The sequence below is a fragment of the Mustela nivalis genome (genome assembly GCF_964662115.1).
Source record: "Mustela nivalis genome assembly, chromosome: 8".
Taxonomy (NCBI): Eukaryota; Metazoa; Chordata; class Mammalia; order Carnivora; family Mustelidae; genus Mustela; species Mustela nivalis.
In genome coordinates, this window is record NC_139027.1 from 44116492 (window position 1) to 44144296 (window position 27805).

General features: G+C 36.2%; 1 protein-coding gene and 1 long non-coding RNA gene across 6 annotated transcripts in view; one reads left to right on the forward strand and one right to left on the reverse strand.

Annotated features, from left to right (window-relative positions):
- Nucleotides 1-27805, reverse strand: part of CTNNA2 (catenin alpha 2) — a 1136651-nt gene that overhangs the window by 31180 nt on the left and 1077666 nt on the right. For all 5 annotated transcript variants that reach the window (XM_082745335.1, XM_082745334.1, XM_082745333.1 and 2 more), the window contains 2 exons: nucleotides 14378-14483; nucleotides 10560-10694 (listed from right to left, as the gene is read on the reverse strand). In XM_082745335.1, the coding sequence (XP_082601461.1) occupies nucleotides 10560-10694; nucleotides 14378-14483 (241 nt within the window). The remainder of the gene's footprint in view (nucleotides 1-10559; nucleotides 10695-14377; nucleotides 14484-27805) is intronic.
- Nucleotides 7-13810, forward strand: LOC309871888. Its single transcript, XR_014315551.1, has 4 exons — nucleotides 7-478; nucleotides 6606-6735; nucleotides 8633-8694; nucleotides 13355-13810. It is a non-coding gene; the product is annotated as an uncharacterized lncRNA (long non-coding RNA).

The following is a 27805-nucleotide window of genomic DNA, read 5'->3' on the forward strand; positions in this document are numbered from 1 at the left end:
GATTTCCGAGAGATACAGAAAAGAGTGAGTGAGAGAGAGAGCAAGAGAAAAAAAAAAAAACGTACCCTAATGGGAAGGGATTAGGGAAGTGGAAGAGGGAGTGGGTCATTGGGAGAAAGAGGCATAGGAAGGAATTAGGTGCTAAAAGAGATATGGATGGGCATCCATGATATTAAGCAGCCCGGCCATATGAATTCCTCAGTGGCTCTCTTGAACCGAAAATGGACCATCTGGGAGAAGGAGAATGAAGAAGCACCCTGCCTTGTCAGGCATTGCCAGGGACAATCATAGTGGCATTTAAAGGGGATGAAACTCCCATTTAAAGCATTGAAGATCACCAAGAGAGAAAGCAAGGGCTGCAGCTCTTAAAGCCTGGAACAGTATGTGGGGAATCTCAGATGTCTTTCTTGGAAGTTCCATTGCCCTGCTGTGTGACCTTCATCAAGCCCTTGGCCTCTGCATCTCCAGCCAGTACATGGTACTAAAAGGATACTTACCTCTTTTATTGGAATCACTGAAGAACTAATGCATTCATTGTTGCTACAACTGCCACTCTTTTTACTCTTCCTTTTTGTACCCAAGGAGGGGCTGTGTGACAGGCACATTTCAAAAGATAAGCCAATAACCAATGCCTATTTCTACTTCTTAAAATGTTATCTTCAGCATTAAGTATTACTGTCAATCTTGACTAGGTTTTTTTGTACGGACTGAATATAACATATATCTAAATGGGGTTATAAGAGCCCACATTCAAAACTGGAGTAAAAGTTAGTGGGAAGATTTCCATACCATAGGGTCCCTATACTGCCACTGTCAGAGGTCAAATTTAGGTGACCCAGTGATGCTAACAGATCAAACATTGTGTCACATGCAGGAAAGCTATAGTCCGATAGCTTTATTTAACCTCTGAATCCATTTTTGGGGAGGGGGAAACTGATCTCAGGCAAGATGGGAGAATAATACAAAGAACACTAAGGTTTTTTTTTTTTTAATGGAGGTTTAGAAGTTAAAAACTATGAACTACTCAAAAGTTGTCAGGGAGTAGTATGACCAAACAAAAAGGAGTTATATTAAAGAGCAGGTAGGTCCTGAAACCATCCACATGGAAGCCAAATTTTTATCTGCCTGGTGGGATATATGAAAAGTGAAACCTACTCTTTCCACAGAAAATATTTTAGTAAAAGTAAGAGTTTACAATTCATGGAATCATAAATGGGTAAAGCCCAAAGAAAGTTTGTTTCTATCTGCAGATAAACAATATTCTTTAAATTTATTTTTGTTTGAAGCAAATATAATTCTATTTTTAGTCCTGCCATTCTTAGCTAACTATGTAAATGTATTAAATAATCACAATATAAAAATTAAGCAAAATAGGCAGGTTAGGGAGCATTCTGACAGATGCTACTGAAGTCAAACTTATAATGGATTTGGCATTATTTCTCCCATCTTTTACTTTAAGTTAAATGTTAGAGACATTTAAAGAATGTCTTTAGAGAATTAAAGACAATAGAGAAGTAAAAAATATCAAATTTATGAAGAAAAAATGGAATTTTTCTTATACTTCATGTTTTCTGTACTTATTAAGGATACTCTGCATGTTTCCCACTCTATTATTCTATTTCTATTTTCAGTAATTCTAAATCTAAATTCAGATTCTGTATTCAACAGCTTTTTTCTGTGACTTTTCACAATTAATAGTCCTATGAAGCCTTATTTTCTTCCTATTTTTACTTATTGGATCATTGACCAGTTGGCTTATCTTTGCTTTTTTATACTTTATAGTTGATCCCATTTGTTTTAGAAATTAGGCATTTCCTGACTTTCTCATTATAGGAAATATGCCATTCATTTACCATTATTTCTAAGTTTCAAAAACTATTCCTACATATTAGAAACTAATTTGTGTCATCTCACCTTTCATACAAAATGTAAAGGTCATTACTTTAAGATTACTGATGGCAATTGCTCATTCTTCCAATTAACACCTTTAAAATTTTTACTACCCAACAAAGAAGATACACATCTGCCAATGTTAAGATATCAGAATAAAAATGGAGTTAAACATTTTTAAAATATTGAAATAAAACTGATTTATACTATATAGGTATTTCTTATTATCTACTGCTTATTTGGAAATGGAGCATGACTTCAGGAACCCAATGCAAAACTAGGCTGCATCAAAAGGATGCAGAGTGGTGAGCTGTGCTGACTTTTTAGGTGAATTTAGTATGATTGGTTTCAATAATGTCTTTAGTTATATTAGTTGAAAAAAAATCTGTTTGACACAGAATGCAATGCCAGGACCAGATAATTTCTCTTCTTTAGGATCTAGCCTCTTGACATTTTTATGAAAACTAAGTGTCATTAGAATTATGGAGCTGATGCATACTTTCTATGATATCACATAAATGGATGAGTTAGCCTTTCAAGACAAAGTATGAAGTGAAGTGATTGTAAGATTTTGGTCAAGAGACCATTATTGAAGTCATGGTTAGAACTTTATTCTGATTAGAGATGTAGGATTGGTTTCAAAATGTTTGTTGAAAAATTGTTTCTATTTGACAGTACAGAAGATAAAAGTTAGGTGGAATAATTTGTACATTCCAAAAGAATAATCTAGAGGTATATTAATAAAGTAATTAATTGTGGAAGAAATGAACAGGCAGTTGGCATGCAATCTGACCAAAATGTCATTATTGAAGAGAACTATCTCAGCAAGACAGAATCCAAATAATTTTGATAGCAACAGATTTGAACTGGGAGTTCCTAGATAAAGTGATTCTATTTTGAGTTTGTTTTATGATAATGTCTCACATACAAAATCTTGAACTTAAAAGAGTATGGGTTCTTATAAGATGATTCTGATTGAAACTTCTCCAGGAACTTCTCTAAGTTGAGAAATAGATTTGCAGAAGGAAATGGATGAAAGGGGTCAAGATACTGATTGTGCAGATTTGACAGAAGATCTAGCCAGAGTTCCAGTCAAGTTCATTATCAGCAAGGCATCTACACAGATGAAAGTATTCAGAGAAAAGCAGTAACATAAGATATAGTATTGATGATGAAAGAAAAGATTAAAGTCTAAATTAAGTAAGCTTGCTTTCAAGAAAATTGGGTTAGGATGAAATATTTGAAATATATTTATTGCCCACAAAGAAAATGACTGTTCAAGACAGAGTAAGACAATATGTTCTGAAGCAGTAAAAGAAATTTGAACTAAGAAAACTACACACTGCCCATCCAGAAGTCTTTCCTATTTGTAAGATACATGGACCATAACATGGCACATATTTCTCTCCTAAGGGCTGTGATAAAAAACCATATTTTATAAATCATTTAAATTAGCTGGAGAAAGCATTTGACAAAATAATCTGCAGGAACAGAATAAGAAGATAGTAAATTAAACACACTTTTATTTCTAGAATATAGTAAACCAAGAACAACAGTGAATACACAGAGATAGCTATCAACAGACACTCTGCTATTCTTGCTGAGAATGCTAAACAGAAAGATGAGAAACTTAATAGAAAAAAGAAAATCCAATGGACTACACAATCTAACAGAGGCACAAAAAAACAGAAAAATTTCTTCTCTTCATGGAAATTATTTGCTATTAGAGATAAAGGACTTTGAATACCTTCATCCAAACAATATTTAGCACTATGCCTTTTAAGTAGTTGGAACACTCTAGAAGTGCTGTTCAATGAATCAGGAAATATCTTTATGTGAACAGGAAGTATAGCTCTTTGAAGCCCTGATTGCTGGTTTGTCATTAGAAATTAGGAACATCATATGGATATGATAATCTTTGTCTAGAAAAATAGAATTGTCGAAATTTTATTAAATCTAGCACCAAATGTAAAATCCTATCTCAGTTTTGCTATGGAGTCTCTTAATTTCTTTTATTTTGAGCCATCTGAGGTAATGGAAAATTACACAAAATCAGTAATGAAATTCCCCAGGTAATATTTAGTATCAGGCTTTAATATTCATCTTCTCTTATTTATATATTTTATATCAACTGTTCACATTTTAGCTTCTTTTTCTTCCAACTGCCTTCAATCCAGGAATTTTTGAGGTATATCCAAGTAGGAACAAGAAAAAAAAATCACAATTCAAAGTATGTATTTCTTGACTAGAGCCGACAAATCCAAGTGTACACAGGAACACCAGAAAGCATAAGCTAATTACAGATACTGTTTCTAAATAAAGGTATTCTATCCAATATTGTGGCTTCCCATAATTATTTGGTTCAATTTAAGGGAAAAGGTGTTATCTGGATTCATTCTCACATATCCAAAGCTAGTTAAAAATGAGGAGACATCTCCTAAGACACTACTATAGACATTAATTATTTAAAATATGTTAATAAAGAACATCTTAGAATGAAATCAATTATAACCAACAGACATTTATCTCAAAATCAGAATATGTCTCATGGGAAAATGTTATAAACCAGTACTTCTTCACTAGGTTCGCCTGTGTTACACAGATACCAAAAGAGATGCACAATTAGTGTCCCTCATCCAGGTACCTCCCATGTGTCTAATTTCCAAGTTGTCATAAAATATTACTCAACATTGGCTGTAAAATACTGTTCTGAATATTAACTGAAATCTAGAATGTTAACTGCTAATAGAATAAGGTGTGAATTATTTGCCTTCTTTTTAATTCAAGGCTTTCAAAACTTGAATAGCTTCTAAAACCTAAAGGAATGAAAGTTCACTGACTGAAGGACAAATAATGGCACTGACATTTCTGAGGTAGAGGCATTCCTCATTAAGCCACTAGCTACTTCTACTCTAATGCACAGTAATGAACACCCTCAAACTAAATAGAAATGTCTCCGTTTATAAGCTCAGGTGATGCAATCAAATCAATCTATTGAGAAGATCCAAGTTAGGTCAATCTATGTCTCCACTTAAGGTAAAAAGAGTTCTTTCCTTGATTCATGTTCCAGCTTCGCCACAAAGGAGTCTGTCTTCTTACTTTCAAATGAGAGCATTAAAATATAAAGTATTTTTTCTATGAATAAAACAAATTGGATGACCAACTGATTTAATTTCATCAGTAAAAGGCTCATTTTTAAATAATAGATTGAATTGAGGAGTTTAGGGTCACCATCACCAAGTATATAACTAAAGAGCTACTTTTTATAACAGAGTAATATACAATCTTCATTTGCACGAGACTATTTAAATTCAGAGAGACACCTGACAGGTGTGGTACACTAGATATAAAACTTCCTATGATGCCTGGTACTCAAGGAGATTTTTAGTTTTCTTATAAAAATCCCCAACTCCCATTTTTTTCCATATGTAACACCTTAAGTTTGTTAAATGTCACTTTTATAACACTGGGAGAATGAATTTGCACTGAAAAATCACTTCAGGGTTATTTTTCCCTGAAGGTTTGCATAATTTGGGTTGTATAAAAATCAGTGACCATGTACACTGATATAAATGTAACTAAGGAAGGCTCAATGCAGGAATCAGAACTTAAATGGTTATGGTTTCACTATCATAACAAATTGGGAAGGTTGGGCTTTTGGGAGAAAGACTGAATTCTTCAGCAACCCATCTTACCAGTAAAGTATATGCAGAGAACTATGGCCATTCTGCCAGTGATAAATACTTGTTTAATTTTCTTACTGGTACAGAGTATTTCCACCACCCTTCCTTCCAGATTTATAATCAGAAGTTTGTTTTAGTCTTTCTCTAGATCTGGACTCTCCTACTGTTCATAGTTCTGAAAAGTCTGGTAAGCCCAAATAATTAACAGCCACCCCTCTGGAAAATCTGGAGAAAATTATTTGGAACTGCTGTTAATTTCCTGAATATATACCTTTTTTTTTTTTAAATGAAGTATAGAAATGCATTTCAGACCTCAAACTGAAATAGCTAGTGATTTAGATTTATTTCCATTACTACTACTACAATCAGTAGAGATAATCAAGAATTGACAATAGACAGACTCAGAATATATATTTTTAAAAAAAGACTCTTTCCTCAAATAAGAGTACAAGTTGTACAAAAGTACAAGGCTACACTAAGTACAATGCTTGTTTCAATGACTGCTTCAGTCTATTACAAAATACACTGTTTTTTATAGATGAAACGCAGAATTTTTCAAATAAAATGCAACTCTCATCTCAAATCATATTTTTAAAATGTTTTAAAAATGGAATACAAATGTATAAAAATGTAATCTATAATATATATAAATATATTTTTTAAAATATATAATACATATAGCATTGTACAAAAAATTCCCATGTTTTCTTTTCCCTAAACTGTCTTTGATCAGATATGTCACAGTTATCAACCACTGGTTCAGTTCCTGATTGCTGCTTATTCAGGGAGTAAGGTAGAAAATATCAAATCATGTGTATTTGTTGCATGTGTGTATTTTTGTGCATGTGCACATATGCCATAGTCAGGTAAGACTGAGTCAACCATTATCAGTTTCTAGTACTGTATGAATGGCTTTCATTTATTACCATGAATATTCATGTTGATTTTAATTGAGTCTAATTTTTTTAATGATGTGAAACAGTTCATGTAGACTATAACTGACTATTTACTCTCCAATTTTCCCTTTACTAGTTCAAATCCTACCAGTATCACAAATTATATTTGTTCACCTTGTCAAGATTCTCTTCATAACCCAATTGAGAAGGATTCAAATTTGGAAAGGAGAGATTTAAATGGCAAAGAAAAAAAGTGCACATTTAGGGTGAGTTACTTAATCCCTTAGGAATAATGTCGGGGTCCATTCCACCAGGCTGAGGATGTAGGAAAGAACATTACCTGCTTTCAAACTCTGCTCCTACATTTTGTTAAGTATGAGAAAAAGACATTTATATGTAATGAAATCTATTAAAATTTCTAGCATTTTCATGTGGAGTCAACTATAACTTATAATCTGTGTCCTTCCATCTCTAACCTAAACACTGAATTCCTGTCCAAAGTAGGGCTAATTCCTCTTGCATTCTGGCTTCATTGTTTTAAAGATGCATTTGAACTTCAAAAAAACTTTAGGTGGAATTTTTCAGATTTATCAGAATGCTTGATGTTTAGCATTCTACATTCTAAAACTCCGTATTAGTGTTTTCAGTCTCATTCAGAAAAATGCAGAAGTATAAATGTGAGGGTAGCTAAGATAATCGAAGGTTATGGAATGTTTTTTATTTCTCCAGATCCGTATGTACATCTTCATTTTAAAATTTGCAAGAATCCATTAAATGTTCTGCAACCTAGCAAATAAAAAGTAAAAACACAGCAATCAAATATACAGGTAATATCCACATCATAGCACTGGAATGAATTTGTATTCAAAATATGTTGATATACTTGAAAAAAAGTGGCTCAACTTTTCTGCCATGATGAATATAATGCTGCCATGTTTAATGGATATTACCTGAACTAAAATAATTTACAATATGTTATGGCTAAGTTTCTCTTTCCTTTGTTTTCTTCCTTCTTTCATGACTATTCTCTCTTACTCTCCCTCCTTCCCTTTCTTTCATTTTTCTTTTCTTCTTTGAACATTTCTTTTTCTAGAAAGCATATAAAACTCTTTTAAGAGTTTAAATAAACACAAAGCAAATAAAGCCAGTTTATAAATGAATGGATGTTTAATCTTTTGTACTTTGGTTTCCTCTACTTTCTCCTTGGCATTTCTTGCACTGTTAGTTTTTTGTTTTGTTTTGTTTTGTTTTGTTTTAATTTTTTCTTCCCCATTTACCCCTTATCAACCATACAAATGGCGTAAACTGAATTGGCTCACAAATGCATCTTCTACTCTGAGATTTATTTAAGAACCGTACTTTTTTGGCCGGTGAGAAAGATGTAAGCCAATAACTTTAAAAACGTATCTCCAGCCAGAAAATTAATGGTGCTTCTTAGACAGCAGTTGGGTGAATGACACATGTAGGCATATATTCAGGACTGAATTATTTCTCTAGCTTGCCATCATGAATCAAGAGCTTTTAGACCCATTGTTCCCCCATCCATAACCTACTGAGTTTCCTGCCCCCAAACACCCAAGCCAAACACAGATAAAACAGAAGCCTTTCCCAGTCTGTACACACAGAATCACATAAAACATATACATGCTGACATGGTACATAACTGTGTACATGTGCATTTTGTTCATCTTGATAGCACAAGGGTCTAAAAACACAGTTCTCAGCATTGAAATTCAAATAATTTTTCTTGGCAAAATGGGAATAGCCTATCCAAATTTCTTATTTTAGGGGAAAATCTGACTAGTAACATATATACCTTCTTGGGGGCTTTCATATGTTTCAGAGAAGAAACTACAACCCTGAATCCCATGTACATAAACACATAGGAAAAAAGGAAGGAAGATTCAAATATTTCTCTCTTTTTCTTTTTTTGATTGCATGTTATATTCTAGTAGTTTTTCCTTAAAAATGTAGCAACTTTGTCATGCCAGACCATAAAATAAATGGGGCCCAAAGCATGGGCACATTTTCTTGGCAAAATCATTGAAAAGTTTGTGTGTATGGGGTCTTACATTCTTGACTCTTTCGGAACTTTGAAGGTAGTCATTTGTGGCTATTTTGCAAATAAACATTGATTTTTTTTTTTTCTTCATTGGCCATCAGTGAAGGAGGATGAAGAATAAGATGGAGGCAGAAGTGGCGAAGACAGCAGACTACAGATGTAGGTATGGCACCAAACAGCAATCAAGCTTTGAAAAAATGAGGAGGCCAAGAGCAGGTCCATAACTGAGCAATATACAGCAAACCTTTATAATGCATTAGACTCAGAATTATTATAAAGTTGTATAACAGTCCTTTAAAAGAAGCCTTCCCCCATGCAAGGATTTTTGAACTTTGCCGGTAAGACTCAAAGAAGGAAACAGGCTTCTTGATGGTGTTCTCAGTCTCAAACACCTCTACAAATGCCAACAGTGCAAGTGATAAAAGCCAGTGATGGTTTGGACTACATCTAAATGAGGAAAAGACAATGGAAATGAAGCTCTGGAAGCAGTGATGAACAATGGGTACTGAGAGGATAATGGAGAGCAACTCTGCCAGTCAAATAATCGCTTAGATGAGGTTGTGGAGTCTGAGATCCACAAAGATGCTTTGCGCATCCATGTAAATAATAAGATTTGGAAAGTGACAAATGAAAGCACATAAGGCAAGCTAAACAAAAAGCACTCAGTTCCACAGGTGCTATATACAGATGGACATGAAAGCCGAATGGTATGGGAGACTATACCATTGTGTCTGAAGATAAGAAAGGAAGCAAGGGATATGCAATGTTTTGATCACTTCTTGGCAGAGAATCTTGGTTATTACCAACTCAGCAGAAAGGACACATTGCAAGACAGATTGCTCTTGGTTGCTGAAGAATGTTGAAGCAGGATCGTTTTGGAAATGCAAAGAGGTGACTATGCTTTGGGAAGAGGCACAAAATAGCCAATTTATTGGAATCTAGGGGAGACTGCATGGAACAGGCTTTCTAGATGGCATCTCCATGCAAGCCAGATCAGCTCTTTTCCCAGCTGTTTTCTGCAAGTCAAACAATATAGAGCCTGAAACCTTTGGGTTCAAGAATGATTTTTTGACATATTTTTATCAAATGGTCAAACTGCTAAATTTCTGAAAATGTCTCAGTAAAGAATTAAGCGTCATGACTAGTCCGATTCTCATTCACCATGTTGATCATGTTATGTTCCTGGTAATGCCACACTTAAAATGGCATCACGGTCTACTGGGAAAAGAACTAAAGGTGGCAGAGCCACACTTTGGAATTCGCAAATAGTTTACAACAGATGGCACCTCATGTTCAAAGAAAGGGACTGAGGGAGGAGAAGCCAAGGTGAAGAACCTCAACACATACATTTGGAAATCTTGCCAAGAAATCATAATGTTTCTATTAATCAAACTTATTTCTTTATATCTGATGAAAGTGGACCAGATACGAAGGGAAACATTGGAGTGATTAAGCAAAGAATACATAACTGTTAGTGTTTGACAGCTATGTTAGTTTTTGGCAACAGCACATCAACCTGTATTAAATTTGGATATTTTCTGGCTTTCAAGGGTTACTGATAACCTAGTATGCATTGGAACCTGATGAATGAATTCCTATTGTTTTCATCATCTCTAACATGTGAACACAATCCACACATAGAGAGGCTGGCTCCTGAACAGAGAGTGAAAATTACTAGGACTAACAAAGGGAAGTAGACTCACAATGAGTAAATGTACAAAAGCTCCAAATAATTATAATAGTCACAGCTTGGCAATGAGTTTCCAGACTATGAAATTAGTTTTCTTGTGAATAATGGAGATTTTACAAGGCTAGTATAAACATGGGGTAATTGGAAAATCAAATTGCTCTTTGTGAGTTATTGTAAGGTCTGGAATAATGGTGATAACATTTATTTAAAAAAAAAAAAAAAACCCTCCCTATGAATCACTGTAGTTTGGTGTTTTTAAGCAGTACTGTTGCCAAGAATGCTTGCCTTGGAAGTACAACAGTGGGAGCTTTAATTGTGAAGCCCAAGCCACGGCTTACCCCTGACACAATGAGCTCTCCTCCGAGATTCTGTACTTCTGCCTTCACCTTGCTGCAGATATTAAGCTGATGGCAATACAAGGCAATTCGTTGAAGGTAGGCTAATAAATCCTGCTTGCATGCTGAATCAGGACACTATAAAACATTAAAAAAAAAGTGATCTCAATTAGCAAGTGCTCTTCAGTTTCTAATACTCACTATATAAAAGCTGTGAGAAGAAAAGGTTTTAGTGTCATATACCTTAATTACACCCATTTAACTTCACTTCTTTATAGCACATTTTAGGAAGGCCACCGCCAGTATTTTAGAATGGTCAGCTCTACTTTGATATAATTATATAAAAAGAATACTGAAGATCTTCCATAAAGTCTTCTGGGAACTTTTGTACATGTTTTTGAGTAATTTTACCAGTTGTCTTCTGAACTGTTAAGAAAACCAGATATTCTCCAGGTTTTTTCCTAGTAGCCCATCCCACATTCATCATGTTAATATGGACAACCAAAGCAACAGAAGCTAGAAGGAAATCACTCCAGATAGCAATCTCTCTGACACAGCAAAGCATAGAATTTCAATTCAATTAGTTGGGGGGGAAATTGCTTGTTTCCTTTGGATTTCTCAGAAAAGTATCATTCACTGAAGGAAGCCTCTTTCACTTTTTGTACTTTTATGTTTATCAAAATTTTAGCAACATTATAAACTTTCTTTAAATAAGAGACTCTGAGAAGGATCATGACCACTGTTAGTGCAATTGATTCAAGTAGAATGAGTGTGAAGCCAATTAAAACAAACTCCTAAAAGTAAAAACAGAACCCTTCAGAGGTTGTTCCACAGCCAACTAGGACCAGGATTTTGAATTCTCTTTATTAACTAGTGGGTAGATCTCCATCAAATACAACTGAGCTTAGCTGAACACTTCTATAGACATTTACATGGCTCCCTAAAGAATTTCTGAGTCTTCAATACCAATGGCTATTTGGCCACTGAAATATGTTTCTATTGCTATCAAAAGTTCAGTTCAAGATTCTGTAGGCCATCCCATTTTCTGGCTCAATCTGGCACTTGTAAAGAGCATATACTCACCAGATCCCTTGATGAAACACTGTAAAAAATAAGAACCTAGAGCCAAAACCCAAGTAACTTAATTAGAATTAGAGTATGAAAAAACAGACTCCAGCTAGGTTTCCTTCAAGCCGAAGGAAGGCAATTCTGAAAGAAAAGAGAGAAGAGAGAAGGAAGGAAGGAAAGAAAGAAAGAGAAAAGAAAGAAAGAAAGAAAGAAAGAAAGAAAGAAAGAAAGAAAGAAAGAAAGAAAGAAAGAAAGAAAGAAAGAAAAAGAAAGAAAAGAAAAGAAAAGCAAGAAAGGCAGTTGTTCCATTAAGAATGTGAAGCCAGTGGTTGTGACACAATCGTTTCTTTAATGAAAGACATAGGGGTCTCTTTTATATATAATACCATTATGGTACTTTTTTCACTAACTGCATTTATCAAAAAAGAATCCCACAGAGACTGTTTTTAGCTTTCTACAAGTACTTAATACTGTGATATTTATCCTACTCCAGAGACCCATATACTGAAAGGAATTAACTTTAAAATGATATCTCCCTAGAGGGCTGACAAGGCTTTCGATACAAATACCTTGCAGCAAATTAAACTGGAACTTCTATCTCAATGGAACAGTAATTAAAAATGCAACAGTCCGTAAAAAGTTTATATTGCTTGCATATCTCAAATCTTCATAAAAATATTTTCAGGCAAAATAAAGGCAACAAATCCATTCCTTGCTAATGCTCATTCTGTTCTATTATTTAAAACACACATAAAAGCATGATGGACCAAGAAAAATAATTCTTGTATCATGGAAATAGGTGCAGATTTTGAGAAAGAAGTGTCCTATTCAGACAAAACATTAGCAAAAATTGCAAGTTGCTTCACAGCTGATGACAGTGAGAATGCTACAAAGAGAGGGTTATATTTAACCCTCATCTGTTTATTTTAAAAGTTATCACAGAATAGCATTTAAATACTTTGTCATTTAATTTCAAAATATGTCTAGAATCTTGGGATTTGTTTGTGTGCACGTGTGGAGTGCTTTCCAGATAGCCAAACTGTTTTGGGCCAGGATTCAAGTTGCATAATAGTTGGAAATAAGGGTCTAAAAATGCAAAGGCAAAAACAAAAACCACAATAAAAAATATTGAACTCAAGGAGCTTAAACATACTAAGAAACAGTTTCAGTGACTGAGATTCAGAGTTTATGGAAAGCCATCCAAACTCCACCCACTTTCTCTTCTGGGAAGAAATCCTTCCTCACAAAACTCTTTTCAGGACCACCACCAATCTCTTCTCATCCCACTCGTCCCAAGTTCCCTATACATTTGCAGGCAAAAAAATGTGGCATTCCTTGCTGGCTGGTGTATTTTTGTTTGTTTACACACATGCATGCACATTTACAAGTACATTCACTGTCTCCATGAACTTTCTGGGATACATATACAGCTCTGTATAAAGCAATTCAATGTATGCTGCAAACTGCAGGGGGCCTGGCAGTTGATAGGGTCCTGAAATTAGTAACTTAGTAATGGGTTGGTCTTCAACCCACACAAATTTTAGGGGATAGTCAAAGGATGGTATTTAGTGAATTATCTTTACTATTAAGTGTTTCTCAAAAATTTCAAAGCAAGCAAAATACATTCCCTTGGATTAGCCATCATAGATGTAAAAAAATTAAAATAAGACTATCTGTTGGCTTATTATAAATGTAGACTTGATAGTTTAATCATGTGTTTTTCTTTTCAGTGTTTAGAAGAGGAGTGAGTTTGGTATTGACCCAAAGGACTCTAGAATCTGGGAGCCTGAAGAGAGCAAGTGTTTATGGCAACAGCCAAATATTAAGGAATGGAGGAAGAAAATGAGGAGAAGGAACTCAAAAATCATAGGAGAGTAGGGCCATCTATGGAGAAGGGACAATCCTATGTCTCTTAGGGTCTCCAGAGAGCATCACTGCATTGAAGTCTAGTAAGCAAATTCATGCTTGTGGTAAGAATAAGATGAGAACACATTACAAGCATTTTACCAATTAAAAAATAAAAAAGGAAAGAATAAGATGAGAATTAGTTACCTGTAAAAGTTTACTTCCTAAAGTACCATTATTAGGAATGGGACTCTACTGCAACTAGACATATTTAGAACTGGATTTTAGAGTTCCAGTTTAAGCCACATAACATGAAGAGTATAGAGATCAACTCAAACATCCAAGGTGAGATTGAGAACTACTCTCACATGTATCTGATTCCAGTCTGAAAAGATACTCTGCGAATTTCATTTATCTGTGATACTTTTAAATCTGGATGAAAATGAGATCTGGAGGCTTTTGATTATGTGGATTAATCCCATTTATGCTAGTGCATTAACTACTATGAATTATAAAGAGCATCAATAGAAGAGGATCAATACGAAAAAACAAAAGTTCAAGTTCTTCTTTCTCTTCCTCCCTATGTAGTGCATGAGGGCATTAGCATAACCTTGACTTGCTGCATGAGGGCAGTCAGCATAACCCCCGCTTTGGGAGTTTTGTCTCTGAAGTAGCAGGTACTCTTCTTTCTCAAGAAGTTTTGGTCATGGGTTTAAGGAGACCCTCTTAACTGAACCTACCTTTGCCATCAGCTCAGTCTCAGCAGAGTTAGAGGCCTGTTTGTAAAATGTTAGTGATTACAATTCATCCTTCAGAAGCATTTTATAGGGTACATAAAACCCATTACAGAACCCAAGTGCTAATTAATGATACCATACAGCATGTGTTTGCTCTTCCTCTGATATTACCTGATCAGCCACCGCGCGGGCTAATTTGTCCATTCGAGAACCTGCTTCAGCAATTTTCTTGGCGGCATTAATAACATCAGATGTATTTTTCAATGGGCCTTTGCCTCTGAAACAACATATACAGCAAATTATATTGTTTGTCCAGGACTTTGTTTTTATATTTGATTTTATTCTGCCCACATCAGAAGAATTTTGAAGGTTTTCTGGATTCACTTCAATTTCCATGCTAATAGTACACTTTAATTCCATTCACTATTAAGGAATATTTTTCTCTATTTTGATGTGCATGCTTATATTTTATTCCTTACCTTAATTTCTTTATTTTTAAACAGTGGTTCATTAAAAAAAAGATGATCACTACAAGGGCAATAGGAATTTAATATTTAAATACTTGTATATGCCTGTGCTATTATACATACCACCTCATTTGTGTTTGTGTTACAACCCTAGCAAGTAACCATTATTATTCCCATTTTAGAGGAGAAAAATGAACTAAAAATTATTAACTTATCTAAACTTTATAAAGGTCATAGTGTAAACTCTACATTTAAATTAGAGTCTAGCCAAAATAAATGAACATCCTTGTCTTTCATACCATGTCCAGCACTTACTGTACTAATTATATTTTTAAGTTTACTTTGACACTTTGAAAGCAGTGGTCTCTTGTATATAACTGGGAACTGTTCAGTCAGAATTTCTGAAAAATTTTGAGCCCTCACTCTCATTGGCTTGTCTGGTACTGACTTACAAAGGAACACACAAAACACTGTGTGACAGCAGGTATCTTTATGCTTCCAAACCATTGTCCCATATTTTCACATAAGGTTTTCAATTTGGTGGACTGTTTAATATTACATGTATTTTAAATATTTATTAAAAAAGGAAAGGAAACTATGCTGCATCATAAATCCTTAAACAAAATGTAGCATGTAACTTTTCTTTCTCTTTCTTAAGAGGTAAATAAAACAATAAATTTATTCTTTATATTTTTTAGCATTATTACTTATTCTGCTCTCCACATGTGCATCTAAAAATCAATGCATTTTTTAAGGTCACAAAATTACATTCCTATAGTTAGAGATACGGTGAGATGTGGAGAAAAACTACTCAGAAGCAATTTACTTAGAACATGCAGGGATATACAGAGTGGGCAATGACTGCCCCTGTTAAATAATAACATTTTACAAAATGGGAGACTTAAAATGGCTACAGAAAATAAATGTAAATGAGGGCATTTTGTTGAGTTTCCCTCCCACTTTCCCTTCTGGCATTTTTTACATTCATAGCAAAAACAAAAATATATTGTGTCCATGTCAATGCTTAAACACACACACACTGGTAAATTCAAAACATAAGATATTCCATTTTGCTATGGTAACATCAATTCTTCCACAAAGGACAATGATTTTTTTGTTAATTACTGCTTAGATTTTTAACTAAGACAGGGATTTTACATGTAAATATTATGTAATATGGATAAGATTCTGTGACAATCATGCTCCCATTTTCTAACATTTTTTTTTACTCTCTTTTAACAATTTTTTCCTTGGTTTTGCTTTATATTTCTTAAGGAAATTTTAGATGGTAGAATCTGTCAATGTTTAATTCTGTTGTCATTATTGCATATTTTCCCATAACTTCCAGGCCTTATAATATCTCTTTTTAAGTTTTATTCTGATGTATATCTGTTACTTTTTGCCTCATCTGTCACTTTTGCCTTCACAAAAAGGTGCATGCTGCTTATTTTTTTATTACTAACAATCGTGTGTTTATTTATTTCAAGAATTTCAAAAGATTTGGGAAAACAGTTCCTCATCAACTTTATACAAACTTTCAACAGTTGATTGGTTATGACGAAATAAGTACATAAGGAACACCAATAGAGAGATTTGCTTGAGGCTCAGACTCCCATCTTGCAGCCAAAGAAGGATTAGAAGCATGTCTTTTGTGATTACATAGGAGACTACAGTTCTTAAACAAACTAGTATATCATTATTTAAGAAGTTTGAGACTAGAGTCAGTTCAAATTCCTGAAGTGGCAAGTTAGTGATAGGAACATACTCATTAAATGCAACAGCAAAATAGAAGTTTTGAGAACTTCAAATATTTCCTTATTTTCTAGTTGAAAAAATGGACACTGAAAGAGGAAAGCTGAGTGATGTGTCCAAGATGATACTGGCAGAGACTGATAGACAAAAAGAAAATTAGGTTTGGGACCTCTGTGTCCTGAATCACAATTTGGTACTCTTCACTCTTTTTACTACACATGTTTCATTTTTAGAAGAACACTAAAATGGTGATCTCAGAGGAAAACAAATGGCCTTCCTTACAAACATGAATGTACCAGAGATAATGAAAACAATAATGATCTGAATCAGGAATTTAGAAAGAAGTAGAAAAAAACTGGAGAAGTCAAGATGGTGGAGAAGTAGCCTGCTGAGGCTACATCAGGTAGCAGGAGATCAGCTAGATAGCTTATCTAAACTTTGCAAACACCTACAAATCCAATGGGAGATTGAAGAGAAGAAGAACAGCAATTCTAGAAACAGAAAATCAACCACTTTCTGAAAGGTAGGACCGGCTGAGAAGTGAATCCAAAGCAACAGGAAGATAGACCATAGGGGGAGGGGCCGGCTCCTGGCAAGCGGTGGAGCAACGGAGCACAAAATCAGGACTTTTAAAAGTCTGTTCCGATGAGGTACATCGCTCCAGAGGCTAAACCGGGGTGAAGCCCACGCAGGGGTCAGCGTGGCCCCAGGTCCCACAGGGTCACAGAAGGATCGGGGTGTCTGAGTGTCACAGAGCTTACAGGTATTAGAACAGGGAAGCTGGCTACAGAGATAGAGCCAAGGAGTGAGCTCTCAGCTCGGGGTTACCTTGAACCGGTCGCAGCCTGGGTGAGCTTGGAGCACGGCTGGAGGCCAGGGAGATGGGAGTAATTGGGCGCTATTCTCTGAGGGTGCACTGAGGAGTGGGGCCACGAGCTCTCAGCTCCTCTGGGCCTGAGACCGGGAGGCCGCCATTTTCATTCCTGTCCTCCGGAACTCTATGAAAATCTTTCAGGGGACAAAAGATCCCAAAAGCAAAACTGAGCAGATTACTCAGCCCAGCCGGTAAGGGTGATGCAATTCCACCTGGGGCAAAGACACTTGAGAATCATTACAACAGGCCCCTCCCCCAGAAGATCAACAAGAAATCCAGCAAGGACCAAGTTAACCTACCAAGGAGTGCAGGTTCAATACCAAGGAGAGCAGCAGAATTCCAGAGGAGGGGAAAGCAAACCACTGAACTCATGGCTTTCTCCCCATGATTCATTAGTCTTGCAGTTAATTTAATTTGTTTTTTTTTCAATTTTTTTCTTCTTCTGCTAATTTTTTTTTACTTTCACCCTTTTCTTTTTTAACGCTGTTTTAACTAGTTTATCTCATATATATATATATATATTATATATATATATATATATATTTTTCTTTATTCATTTGCTTTTTTAAATTTTTTTTTTTCTGAACCTCTTCTTACCCCCTTTCTCCCCCCCCCCCATGAATTAGGGTCTCTTCTGATTTGTAAAGAGTATTTTCCTGGGGTCTTTGCCACCCTTTTGATATTTTACTTGCTCCTTCATATACTCTTATCTGGACAAAATGACAAGGTGGGAAAATTCACCACAAAAAAAAGAACAAGAGGCAGTACCAAAGGCTAGGGACATAATCAATACCAACATTGGTAATGTGTCAGATCTAGAGTTCAGAATGACGATTATCGAGGTTCTAGCCGGGCTCAAAAAAGGCATGGAAGATATTAGAGAAATCCTCTCAGGAGATATAAAAGCCCTTTCTGGAGAAATAAAAGAACTAAAAATCTAACCAAGTTGAAATTAAAAAAAGCTATTAATGAGGTGCAATAAAAAATGGAGGCTCTAACTGCTAGGAAAAATGAGGCAGAAGAAAGAATTAGTGATATAGAAGACCAAATGACAGAGAATAAAGAAGCTGAGCAAAAGAAGGACAGCTACTGGACTGCGAGGGGAAAATTCGAGAGATAAGTGACACCATAAGATGAAACAACATTAGAATAATTGGGATTCTAGAAGAAGAAGAAAGAGAGAGGGGAGCAGAAGGTATATTGCAGGGAATTATTGGAGAGAATTTCCCTAATATGGCAAAGGGAACAAGCATCAAAATCCAGGAGGCACAGAGAACACCCCCCAAAATCAACAAGAATAGGTCCACACCCAATCACCTAATAGTAAAATTTACAACTCTTAGTGACAAAGAGAAAATCCTGAAAGCAGCCCAGGAAAAAAAAGTCTGTAACATACAATGGTAAAAATATAAGATTGGCAGAGACTTATCCACAGAGACCTGGCAGGCCAGAAAGAGCTGACATGATATATATTCAGAGCACTAAACGAGAAAAACATGTAGCCAAGAATACTGTATCCAGCTAGCCTATCATTGAAAATAGAAGGAGACATAAAAAGCTCCCAGGACAAAAAAAAAAAAAAAAAAAAAAAAAAAAACTGAAAGAATTTGCAAACACAAACCAGCTCTACAGTAAATATTAAAAGGGGTCCTCTAAGCAAAGAGAGAGCCTAAAAATAATAGATCAGAAAGGAACAGAGACAATATACAGTAACAGTCACCTTACAGGTAATACAATGGCACTAAATTCATATCTCTCAATAGTTACCCTGAATGTTAATGGGCTAAATGCCCCAATCAAAAGACACAGGGTATCAGAATGGATAAAAAAACAAAACCCATCTATATGTTGCCTACAAGAAACCCATTTCAGACCCAGGGACACCTCCAGATTTAAAGTGAGGGAGTGAAAAACAATTTACCATGCTAATGGACATCAAAGAAAGCTGGAGTGGCAATCCTTAGATCTTATAACTTAGATTTTAAGCCAAAGACTACACTAAGAGATGAGGAAGGACACTATACCATACTCAAAGGATCTGTCCAACAAGAAGATCTAACAATTTTAAATATCTATGCCCCTAACGTGGGAGCAGCCAACTATATAAATCAATTAATAAAATCAAAGAAACACAGCAACGATAATACAATAATAGTAGGGGACTTTAACACTCCTCTCACTGAAATGGACAGATCATCCAAGCAAAAGATCAACAAGGAAATAAAGGCCTTAAATGACACACTGGACAAGATGGACATCACAGACATATTCAGAATATTTCATCCCAAAGCAACAGAATACACATTCTTCTCTGGTGCACATGGAACATTCTCCAGAATAGATCACATCCTAAATCAGATCTCAACCGGTATCAAAAGAGTGGGATCATTCCCTGCATATTTTCAGACCACAATGCTCTGAAGCTAGAACTCAATCACAAGAGGAAATTTGGAAAGAACCCAAATACATGGAGACTAAACAGCATCCTTCTAAAGAATGAATGGGTCAACCAGAAAATTAAAGAAGAATTAAAAATATTCATGGAAAAAAATGAAAATGAAAACCCACAACGGTTCAAAATCTGTGGGACACGCAAAGGCAGTCCTGAGAGGAAAATATATAGTGGTACAAGCCTTTCTCAAGAAACAAGAAAGGAGGGACGCCTGGGTGGCTCAGTTGGTTAAGCAGCTGCCTTCGGCTCAGGTCATGATCCCAGCGTCCTGGGATCGAGTCCCACATCGGGCTCCTTGCTCAGCAGGGAGCCTGCTTCTCCCTCTGCCTCTGCCTGCCATTCTGTCTGCCTGTGCTTGCTCTCTCGCCCTCTCTCTCTGATAAATAAATAAAATCTTTAAAAAAAAAAAAGAAACAAGAAAGGATGGGCGCCTGGGTGGCTCAGTGGGTTAAGCCACTGCCTTCGGCTCAGGTCATGATCTCAGGGTCCTGGGATCAAGTCCCGCATCGGGCTCTCTGCTCAGCAGGGAGCCTGCTTCCTTCTCTCTCTCTCTGCCTGCCTCTCAGTGTACTTGTAATTTCTCTCTGTCAAATAAATAAATAAAATCTTAAAAAAAAAAAAAAGAAACAAGAAAGGACTCAAGTACACAACCTACACCTAAAGGAGCTGGAGAAAGAAAAAAAAAGAAAACCTAAACCCAGCAGGAGAAGAGAAATCATAAGGATCAGAGCATAAATCAATGAAATAGAAACAACAACAACAACAACAACAAAAAACAGAACAAATCAATGAAACTAGGAGCTGGTTCTTTGAAAGAATTAATAAGATTGATAAAACACTGGCCAGACTTATCAAAAAGAAAAGAGAAAGGGCCCAAATAAATAAAATCATGAATGAAAGAGGAGAGATCACAACTAACACCAAAGAAATACAAACAATTATAAGAACATACTATGAGAAACTCTACGCCAACAAATTTGTCAATCTGGAATAAATGGATGCATTTCTAGAAACATATAAACTACCACAACTGAACCAGGAAGAAATAGAAAACCTGAACAGACCCATAACCAGTAAGGAGATTGAAACAGTCATTAAAAATCTCCAAACAAATAAAATCCCAGGGCCAGACGGCTTCCCAGGAAAATTCTACCAAACATTTAAAGAAGAACTAATTCCTATTCTCCTGAAACTGTTCCAAAAAATAGAAATGGAAGGAAAACTTCCAAACTCATGAGGCCAGTATCACCTTGATCCCAAAGCCAGACAAGGATCCCATCAAGAGAGAGCTACAGACCAATATCCTTGATGAACACAGATGCGAAAATTCTCACCAAAATACTAGCCAATAGGATTCAACAGTACATTAAAAGGATTATTAACCACGACCAAGTAGGATTTATTCCAGGGCTGCAAGGTTGGTTCAACATCTGCAAATCAATCAATGTGATACAATACACTAATAAAAGAAAGAACAAGAACCATATGATACTCTCAGTAGATGCTGAAAAAGCATTTGACAAAGTACAGCATCCCTTCCTGATCAAAACTCTTCAAAGTGTAAGGATAGAGGGCACATACCTCAATATTATCAAAGCCATCTATGAAAAACCCACCACAAATATCATTCTCAATGGAAAAAAAACTGAAAGCTTTTCCGCTAAGGTCAGGAACACGGCAGGGATGTCCATTATCACCACTGCTATTCAACATATTACTAGAAGTCCTAGCCACAGCAATCAGACAACAAAAGGAAATTAAAGGCATCCAAATTGGCAAAGAAGAAGTCAAACTATTACTCTTCACAGATGATATAATACTATATGTGGAAAACCAAAAAGACTCCACTCCAGAACTGCTAGAATTTGTACAGGAATTCAGTAAAGTGTCAGGATATAAAATCAATGCACAGAAATCATTTCTCTACACCAATAACAAGACAGAAGAAAGAGAAATTAAGGAATCAATCCCATTTACAATTGCACCCAAAACTATAAGATAGAATTTGTACAGGAATTCAGTAAAGTGTCAGGATATAAAATCAATGCACAGTTGCATTTCTCTACAACAAAAACAAGACAGAAGAAAGAGAAATTAAGGAGTCAATCCCATTTACAATTGCACCCAAAACTATAAGATACCTAGAAATAAACCTAACCAAAGAGGCTAAGAATCTATACTCAGAAAACTATAAAGTATTATGAAATAAATTGAGGAAGACACAAAGAAATGGAAAAATGTTCCATGCTCCTGGATTAGAAGAACAAATACTGTAAAAATGTCTATGCTACCTAAAGCAGTCTACATATTTAATGCAATTCCTATCAAAATACCATCCATTTTTTTTTTCAAAGAAATTGAACAAATAATCGTAAAATTTATATGGAACCAGAAAAGACCTTGAATAGACAAAGGAATATTGAAAAAGAAAGCCAAAGTTGGTGGCATCACAATTCCAGACTTCAAGCTCTATTACAAAACTGTCATCATCAAGACAGTATGGTACTGGCACAAAAACAGACACATAAATCAATGGAACAGAATAGAGAGCCCAGAAATAGACCCTCAACTCTATGGTCAACTCATCTTCGACAAAGCAGGAAAGAATGTCCAATGGAAAAAAGACAGCCTCTTCAACAAATGGTGTTGGGAAAACTGGACAGCCACATGCATAAAAATGAAATTGAACCATTTCCTTACACCACACATGAAAATAGACTCAAAATGGATAAAGGACCTCAATGTGCGAAAGGAATCCATCAAAATCCTTGAGGATAACACAGGCAGCAACCGCTTCGACCTCAGCCGCAGCAGCATCTTCCTAGGAACATCGCCAAAGGCAAGGGAAGCAAGGACAAAAATGAACTATTGGGATTTCATCAAGATCAAAAGCTTTTTCACAGCAAAGGAAACAGTTAACAAAACCAAAAGACAACCGACAGAATGGGAGAAGATATTTGCAAGTGACATATCAGATAAAGGGCTAGTGTCCAAAATCTATAAAGAACTTAGCAAACTCAATACCCAAAGAACAAATAATCCAATCATGAAATGGGCAGAAGACATGAACAGACATTTCTGCAAAGAAGACATCCAGATGGCCAACAGACACATGAAAAAGTGCTCCACATCACTCAGCATCAGAGAAATACAAATCAAAACCACAATGAGATATCACCTCACACCAGTCAGAATGGCTAAAATCAACAAGTCAGGAAATGACAGATGCTGGCGAGGATGCGGAGAAAGGGGAATCCTCCTACACTGTTGGTGGGAATGCAGGCTGGTGCAACCACTCTGGAAAACAGCTTGGAGGTTCCTCAAAATTTTGAAAATAGAACTACCCTATGACCCAGCAACAGCACTAGTGGGTATTTACCCTAAAGATACAAACATAGTGATCCAAAAGGGCACGTGCACCTGAATGTTTATAGCAGCAATGTCTACAATAGCCAAACTATGGAAAGAACCTAGATGTCCATCAACAGATGAATGGATAAAGAAGTGGTATATATGCACTATGGAATACTATGCAGCCATCAAAAGAAATGGAATCTTGCCATTTGCAATGATGTGGATGGAACTAGAGGGTATCATGCTTAGGGAAATAAGTCAATTGGAGAAAGACAACTATCATATGATCTCCCTGATATGATAAAGTGGAGATGCAACGTGGGGGGGGTTAAGGGGGTAGGAGAAAAATGAATTAAACAAGATGGAATTGGGAAGGAGACAAACCATAAGTGACTCTTAATCTCACAAAACAAACTGAGGGTTGCTGGGGGAAGGGGGTTTGGGAGAGGGGGGTGGGTTTATGGACATTGGGGAGTATATGTGCTATGGTGAGTGCCGTGAAGTGTGTAAACCTGACGATTCACAGACCTGTACCCCTGGGGATAAAAATACATTATATGTTTATAAAAAATAAATAAAATTTTAAAAAATTTAAAAAAAGGAAGAAACTAATAAAATTACAAGAACAAATTAATGAGTAATGAAAATTAGAGAATAATGAAACAATAGACATAAGTCTAGAACAGTTTCTTAAAAAAACAAACAAATAAAAACCCTGATGTAAAGAAATATACCTAGATTGCTATCAAGAAAAAGCAGTTGTGGGTGCCTGGATGGTGCAGTTGATTAAGCAACAGCCTTTGGCTTAGGTCATGATCCTGGAGTCCCAGGATTGAGTCCCACATCAGGCTCCCAGCTTCATGGGGAGTCTGCTTCTCCCTCTGACCTTCTCCCCTCTTGTATTCTCTCTCTCAAATAAATAAAATCTTAAAAAAAGAAAGAAAAAGTAGGAGAAAAATAAATATTTAAAAGTAAAAAAGCTAACAGTGAAATAACCTTGGGAAAAAAAAATTAAAAGTATCTTAAAACTATTTTCCTTAATACATGTAAATGAATTTGATGACCTGGAGGAGGTACCTTTCTAGAAAAATATAATTTAGCAGTGCTGGCTGGAAAGAAAATTTTAAAAAGATCTGTAGTCTGATTTCCATGGAAGACATAAATAAGGTGTTAAAGAGAAAGCTAGTAAACAAAAATCAGTAAATCTAGGTGATGAATCAGAGGAATGCACTAAACCCTTAAAAAGCCGATAACCCCAATGCTATTTAAACTCTTCCAGATTACAGGAAGCCTTCAAAAACAATTTAATTAAGTCATATAATAATATTGATGTTGTGAGAAGTAGTTAATATAAACTATTTGAGAATGATTATTTAGGTATCAATTTTTTTTTAAAGGAATAAAAAGAAGAAAAAGTGAAGTAATGAAAGTAGCAGTTGAGTACTAGAGTGGGTTTGCACATGCTCATAAGAGCTGCTGCTGTTAAATTTTCAAGAATTTGTTGAGTCAGTTGATATGCTGATTGCTTGAAATCTGTCCTGATAAGAGTACTTATTCTATGGAAATCAGCAAATGCTGCATAAGTGAGGGTTATTCCTTCCAGAGAAAATCAGCACACTGCTACCCAAACTCAAAGTAATAGTTAAAACCAGTGGAGAGCAAAGATACTGTGATCTGTGAGAAGTATATTGGGGCCATCTGGAGCTCAGTGATGGATATACAGGTTATTTTTACAATAACGTTCAAGTTGCATATTCATATTTCATGAACTTTTCTGTACATATGTGTCAATTTAAATAGTATTTACTCACTTATGTTTCTGTCAATCTGATGGATCTGAAAAAATTTAAGTTCCATTACCTTGATGACAGAGGAGGCTGGGTCTGTTTTTATCATTTATTGGTCATTATTATTTTCATTCATATATCCTTTACTTTGAGTTGTTAATATAAGCTTTTGCATATTTTTCTAATGACTTCTTCTTCTTCTTCTTCTTCTTTTTTTTTTTTTTTTTTTTTTTACCTAAATTGGTATCTAAGCTCTTTAGGTATTTTGAATTCTAGTCTTTTATTATTTATTAATGTTTCAAAAATTACTTCTCATCTTAGCCTGTAGATTACTGTCATTAATTTTTTTAAATATAAATTGTAATTTTACTGGGCCAAATGTACAAATCATTTCTACTAAAGTTTGTGCTTTTCACATGGTCTTTAAGAAGTTCTTCCTTGTGGGCATCTGGGTGGCTCAGTTGGTTAAGCTACTGCCTTTGGCTCAGGTCATGATCTCAAAGTCTTGGGATCAAGCCCCACATTGGGCTCCCCCTACTCTGTGTGGAGCCTGCTTTTCCTTCTCCCTCTGCCTGCTACTCCCCCTGCTTGTGGTTCTCTATCTGTCAAATAAATAAATAAAATGTTTAAAAAAAAAAAAGAAGTTTTTCCTTGCTGGGGTGTTAACACTATGGTAGTAACCATTTTGCAACATACATGTTTATCAAATCAATACATTATATACCTTACACTTACACAATGACCTATGTCAATTTTATCTCAATAAAGTTGGAATATTAAACTTCATCCTTACCCCAAGATCATAAATATAGTCTCCCATTTTATTCTAAAATTTTAATGTTTCCTTTTCATATTTAGATATTAAATTCACATGCAGTTTCTTTTTTGTGTATAAGATGAGATAGGAATAACACTCTTACTTTATTTTTTCATGGAAGTAACCAAATATCCTCAGATCATTGATTGTAAAAGCAAATTTTTTCCTCTGTAATTTTTGTTATGATAAAATTATACACCCTTTTTATTTTTAAATTCTACATGAATAAATGTATTACTTTAAAATGTAAATATAGGTGAGAGGCAAGATGGCGGAGGAGTAGCAGACTGAAATGACATCATATTCCAGCAGTTCATCTAGATAGGTTTCAAATCATTCCAAACACCTACAAACTCAACAGGAGATAGAAGAGAAGAGCAGCAATTCTAGGAACAGAAAATTGAACACTTTCTTAAAGGTAGGATGAATGGAGAAATGAATCCAAAGCGATGGGAAGATAGACCGCGGGGGGAGGGGCTGGCTCCTAGCAAGTGGTGGATCAGTGGAGCACAAAATCAGAACTTTTAGAAGTCGGCTCCTCTGAGGAACATTGCTCCAGAGGCTATTCGGGGGTAGAGTCCTCACAGGACCAGTGTGGTCTCGGGTCCCAAGGAGTCACAGAAATATTGGGGGTGTCTGAATGTGGCAGAGTGTTAGGTATCAGAGCGGGGAAGCTGGCGACAGAGACAGAGCCGAAGAGTGAGCTTTCAGATCAGGGTTTGTCGCTCTCGGCCCGCAAGAACGACACGGAGACACGCGTGGAGGCAAACTTCTTTAATGGCTTCTTTTTATCTTCTTTCCCCTCTGGCGCAGCACAGCACGCAGCTCCCGCCGCCCCGCTCGGGCGCCGCCGCCGCCTCCAGGGCCGCACGCAGCCCCTCGGGCGCCGGACGCCGCTGCCTAACCGGAACTGCGCCACCGCCATGGTCCGGGCTGCGGCCCCCTCCCGCCCGAGCCGCGTGGCCTGGCTACCGGCGGGTCTGCCCCTCTACAAGTACATTCAAGCAAATATACACCGGCAGCTTAGCCCGCCTAGCCAATCACCACAGGGCTCATGCACCTCCCGCGTGAGTGGACCTAAATGAACAGCCAATCATATTCAGTCCCTTACAGCTCTTATAGTAGCCTCCTGTACTGGCTCCCGACAGGGTTACCTTCAACTGTGATCCAAGGCACAGTCTGACCACTGCTCTTCAAACAGGGACCCTACAAGTGGCAAATCCATACAGACTCCCCTTCCTGCTCTGGGAGGAGCACTGCAACAGGAATCTACTGGGTTTGGAGACTCCAAACGGGGCCATGTGCTAGAGACAGAATACTCAGTCACAGGCCATGTGAGCTCTGAGTGCAGCCAGAGACCAGGGAGTCAGGAGTGATTAACTACTTGTTTCTGGGGATGCACTGAGGAGTGAGTCCCCAAGCTCTTGGCTCCTCTGGGCTGGAGACTGGGAGGCTGTGATTTTCATTTCCATCCTCCAGAGCTCTACAGAAAGCATTCAGGGAACAAAAGCTCCAAGAGTGAACCCGAGAAGATTACTTAGACTGGTCCCTGGCAAGGGCTGTGCAATTCCTCCTCAAACAAAGACATTAGAGGATCACTGCTACAGACCCCTCCCACAAAAGATCAGCAAGAATATCCAGCCAAGACAAAGCTCATCGATCAAGGAGAATAGCAGAACTCCAGAGCTAGGGGAAAGCAACATATAGAATTCATGGCTTTTCCCCCATGATCCTTTAGTCTTACAAAATTGAATTTTATTTTATTTTTTTCTTATTCTATTTTTCTAACTTTTCCTCTCTCCTCTTTTTACGTTTTATAACTAGTTTATCTTAACAATAACTTTCTTTTAAAAATCGATTTAAACCTTCATTGTTTTAGTCCTATTTTCTCCCTTCATTGTATTTAACCTTATTTTTTGTATACATATAGGGTTTTTTTTTCCCTAAAAAATTTTGGAATACAATTTCATTTAATAGATCAAAATATACCCTAATCTAGCATATGACTTTGTTCCAGTCTCCAGCCTGAGCACATTCCATCCTCTTTTTTTTTTCTTTTTCTAACCAAATATCAATTCCTTTTTAAGAATTTTTTT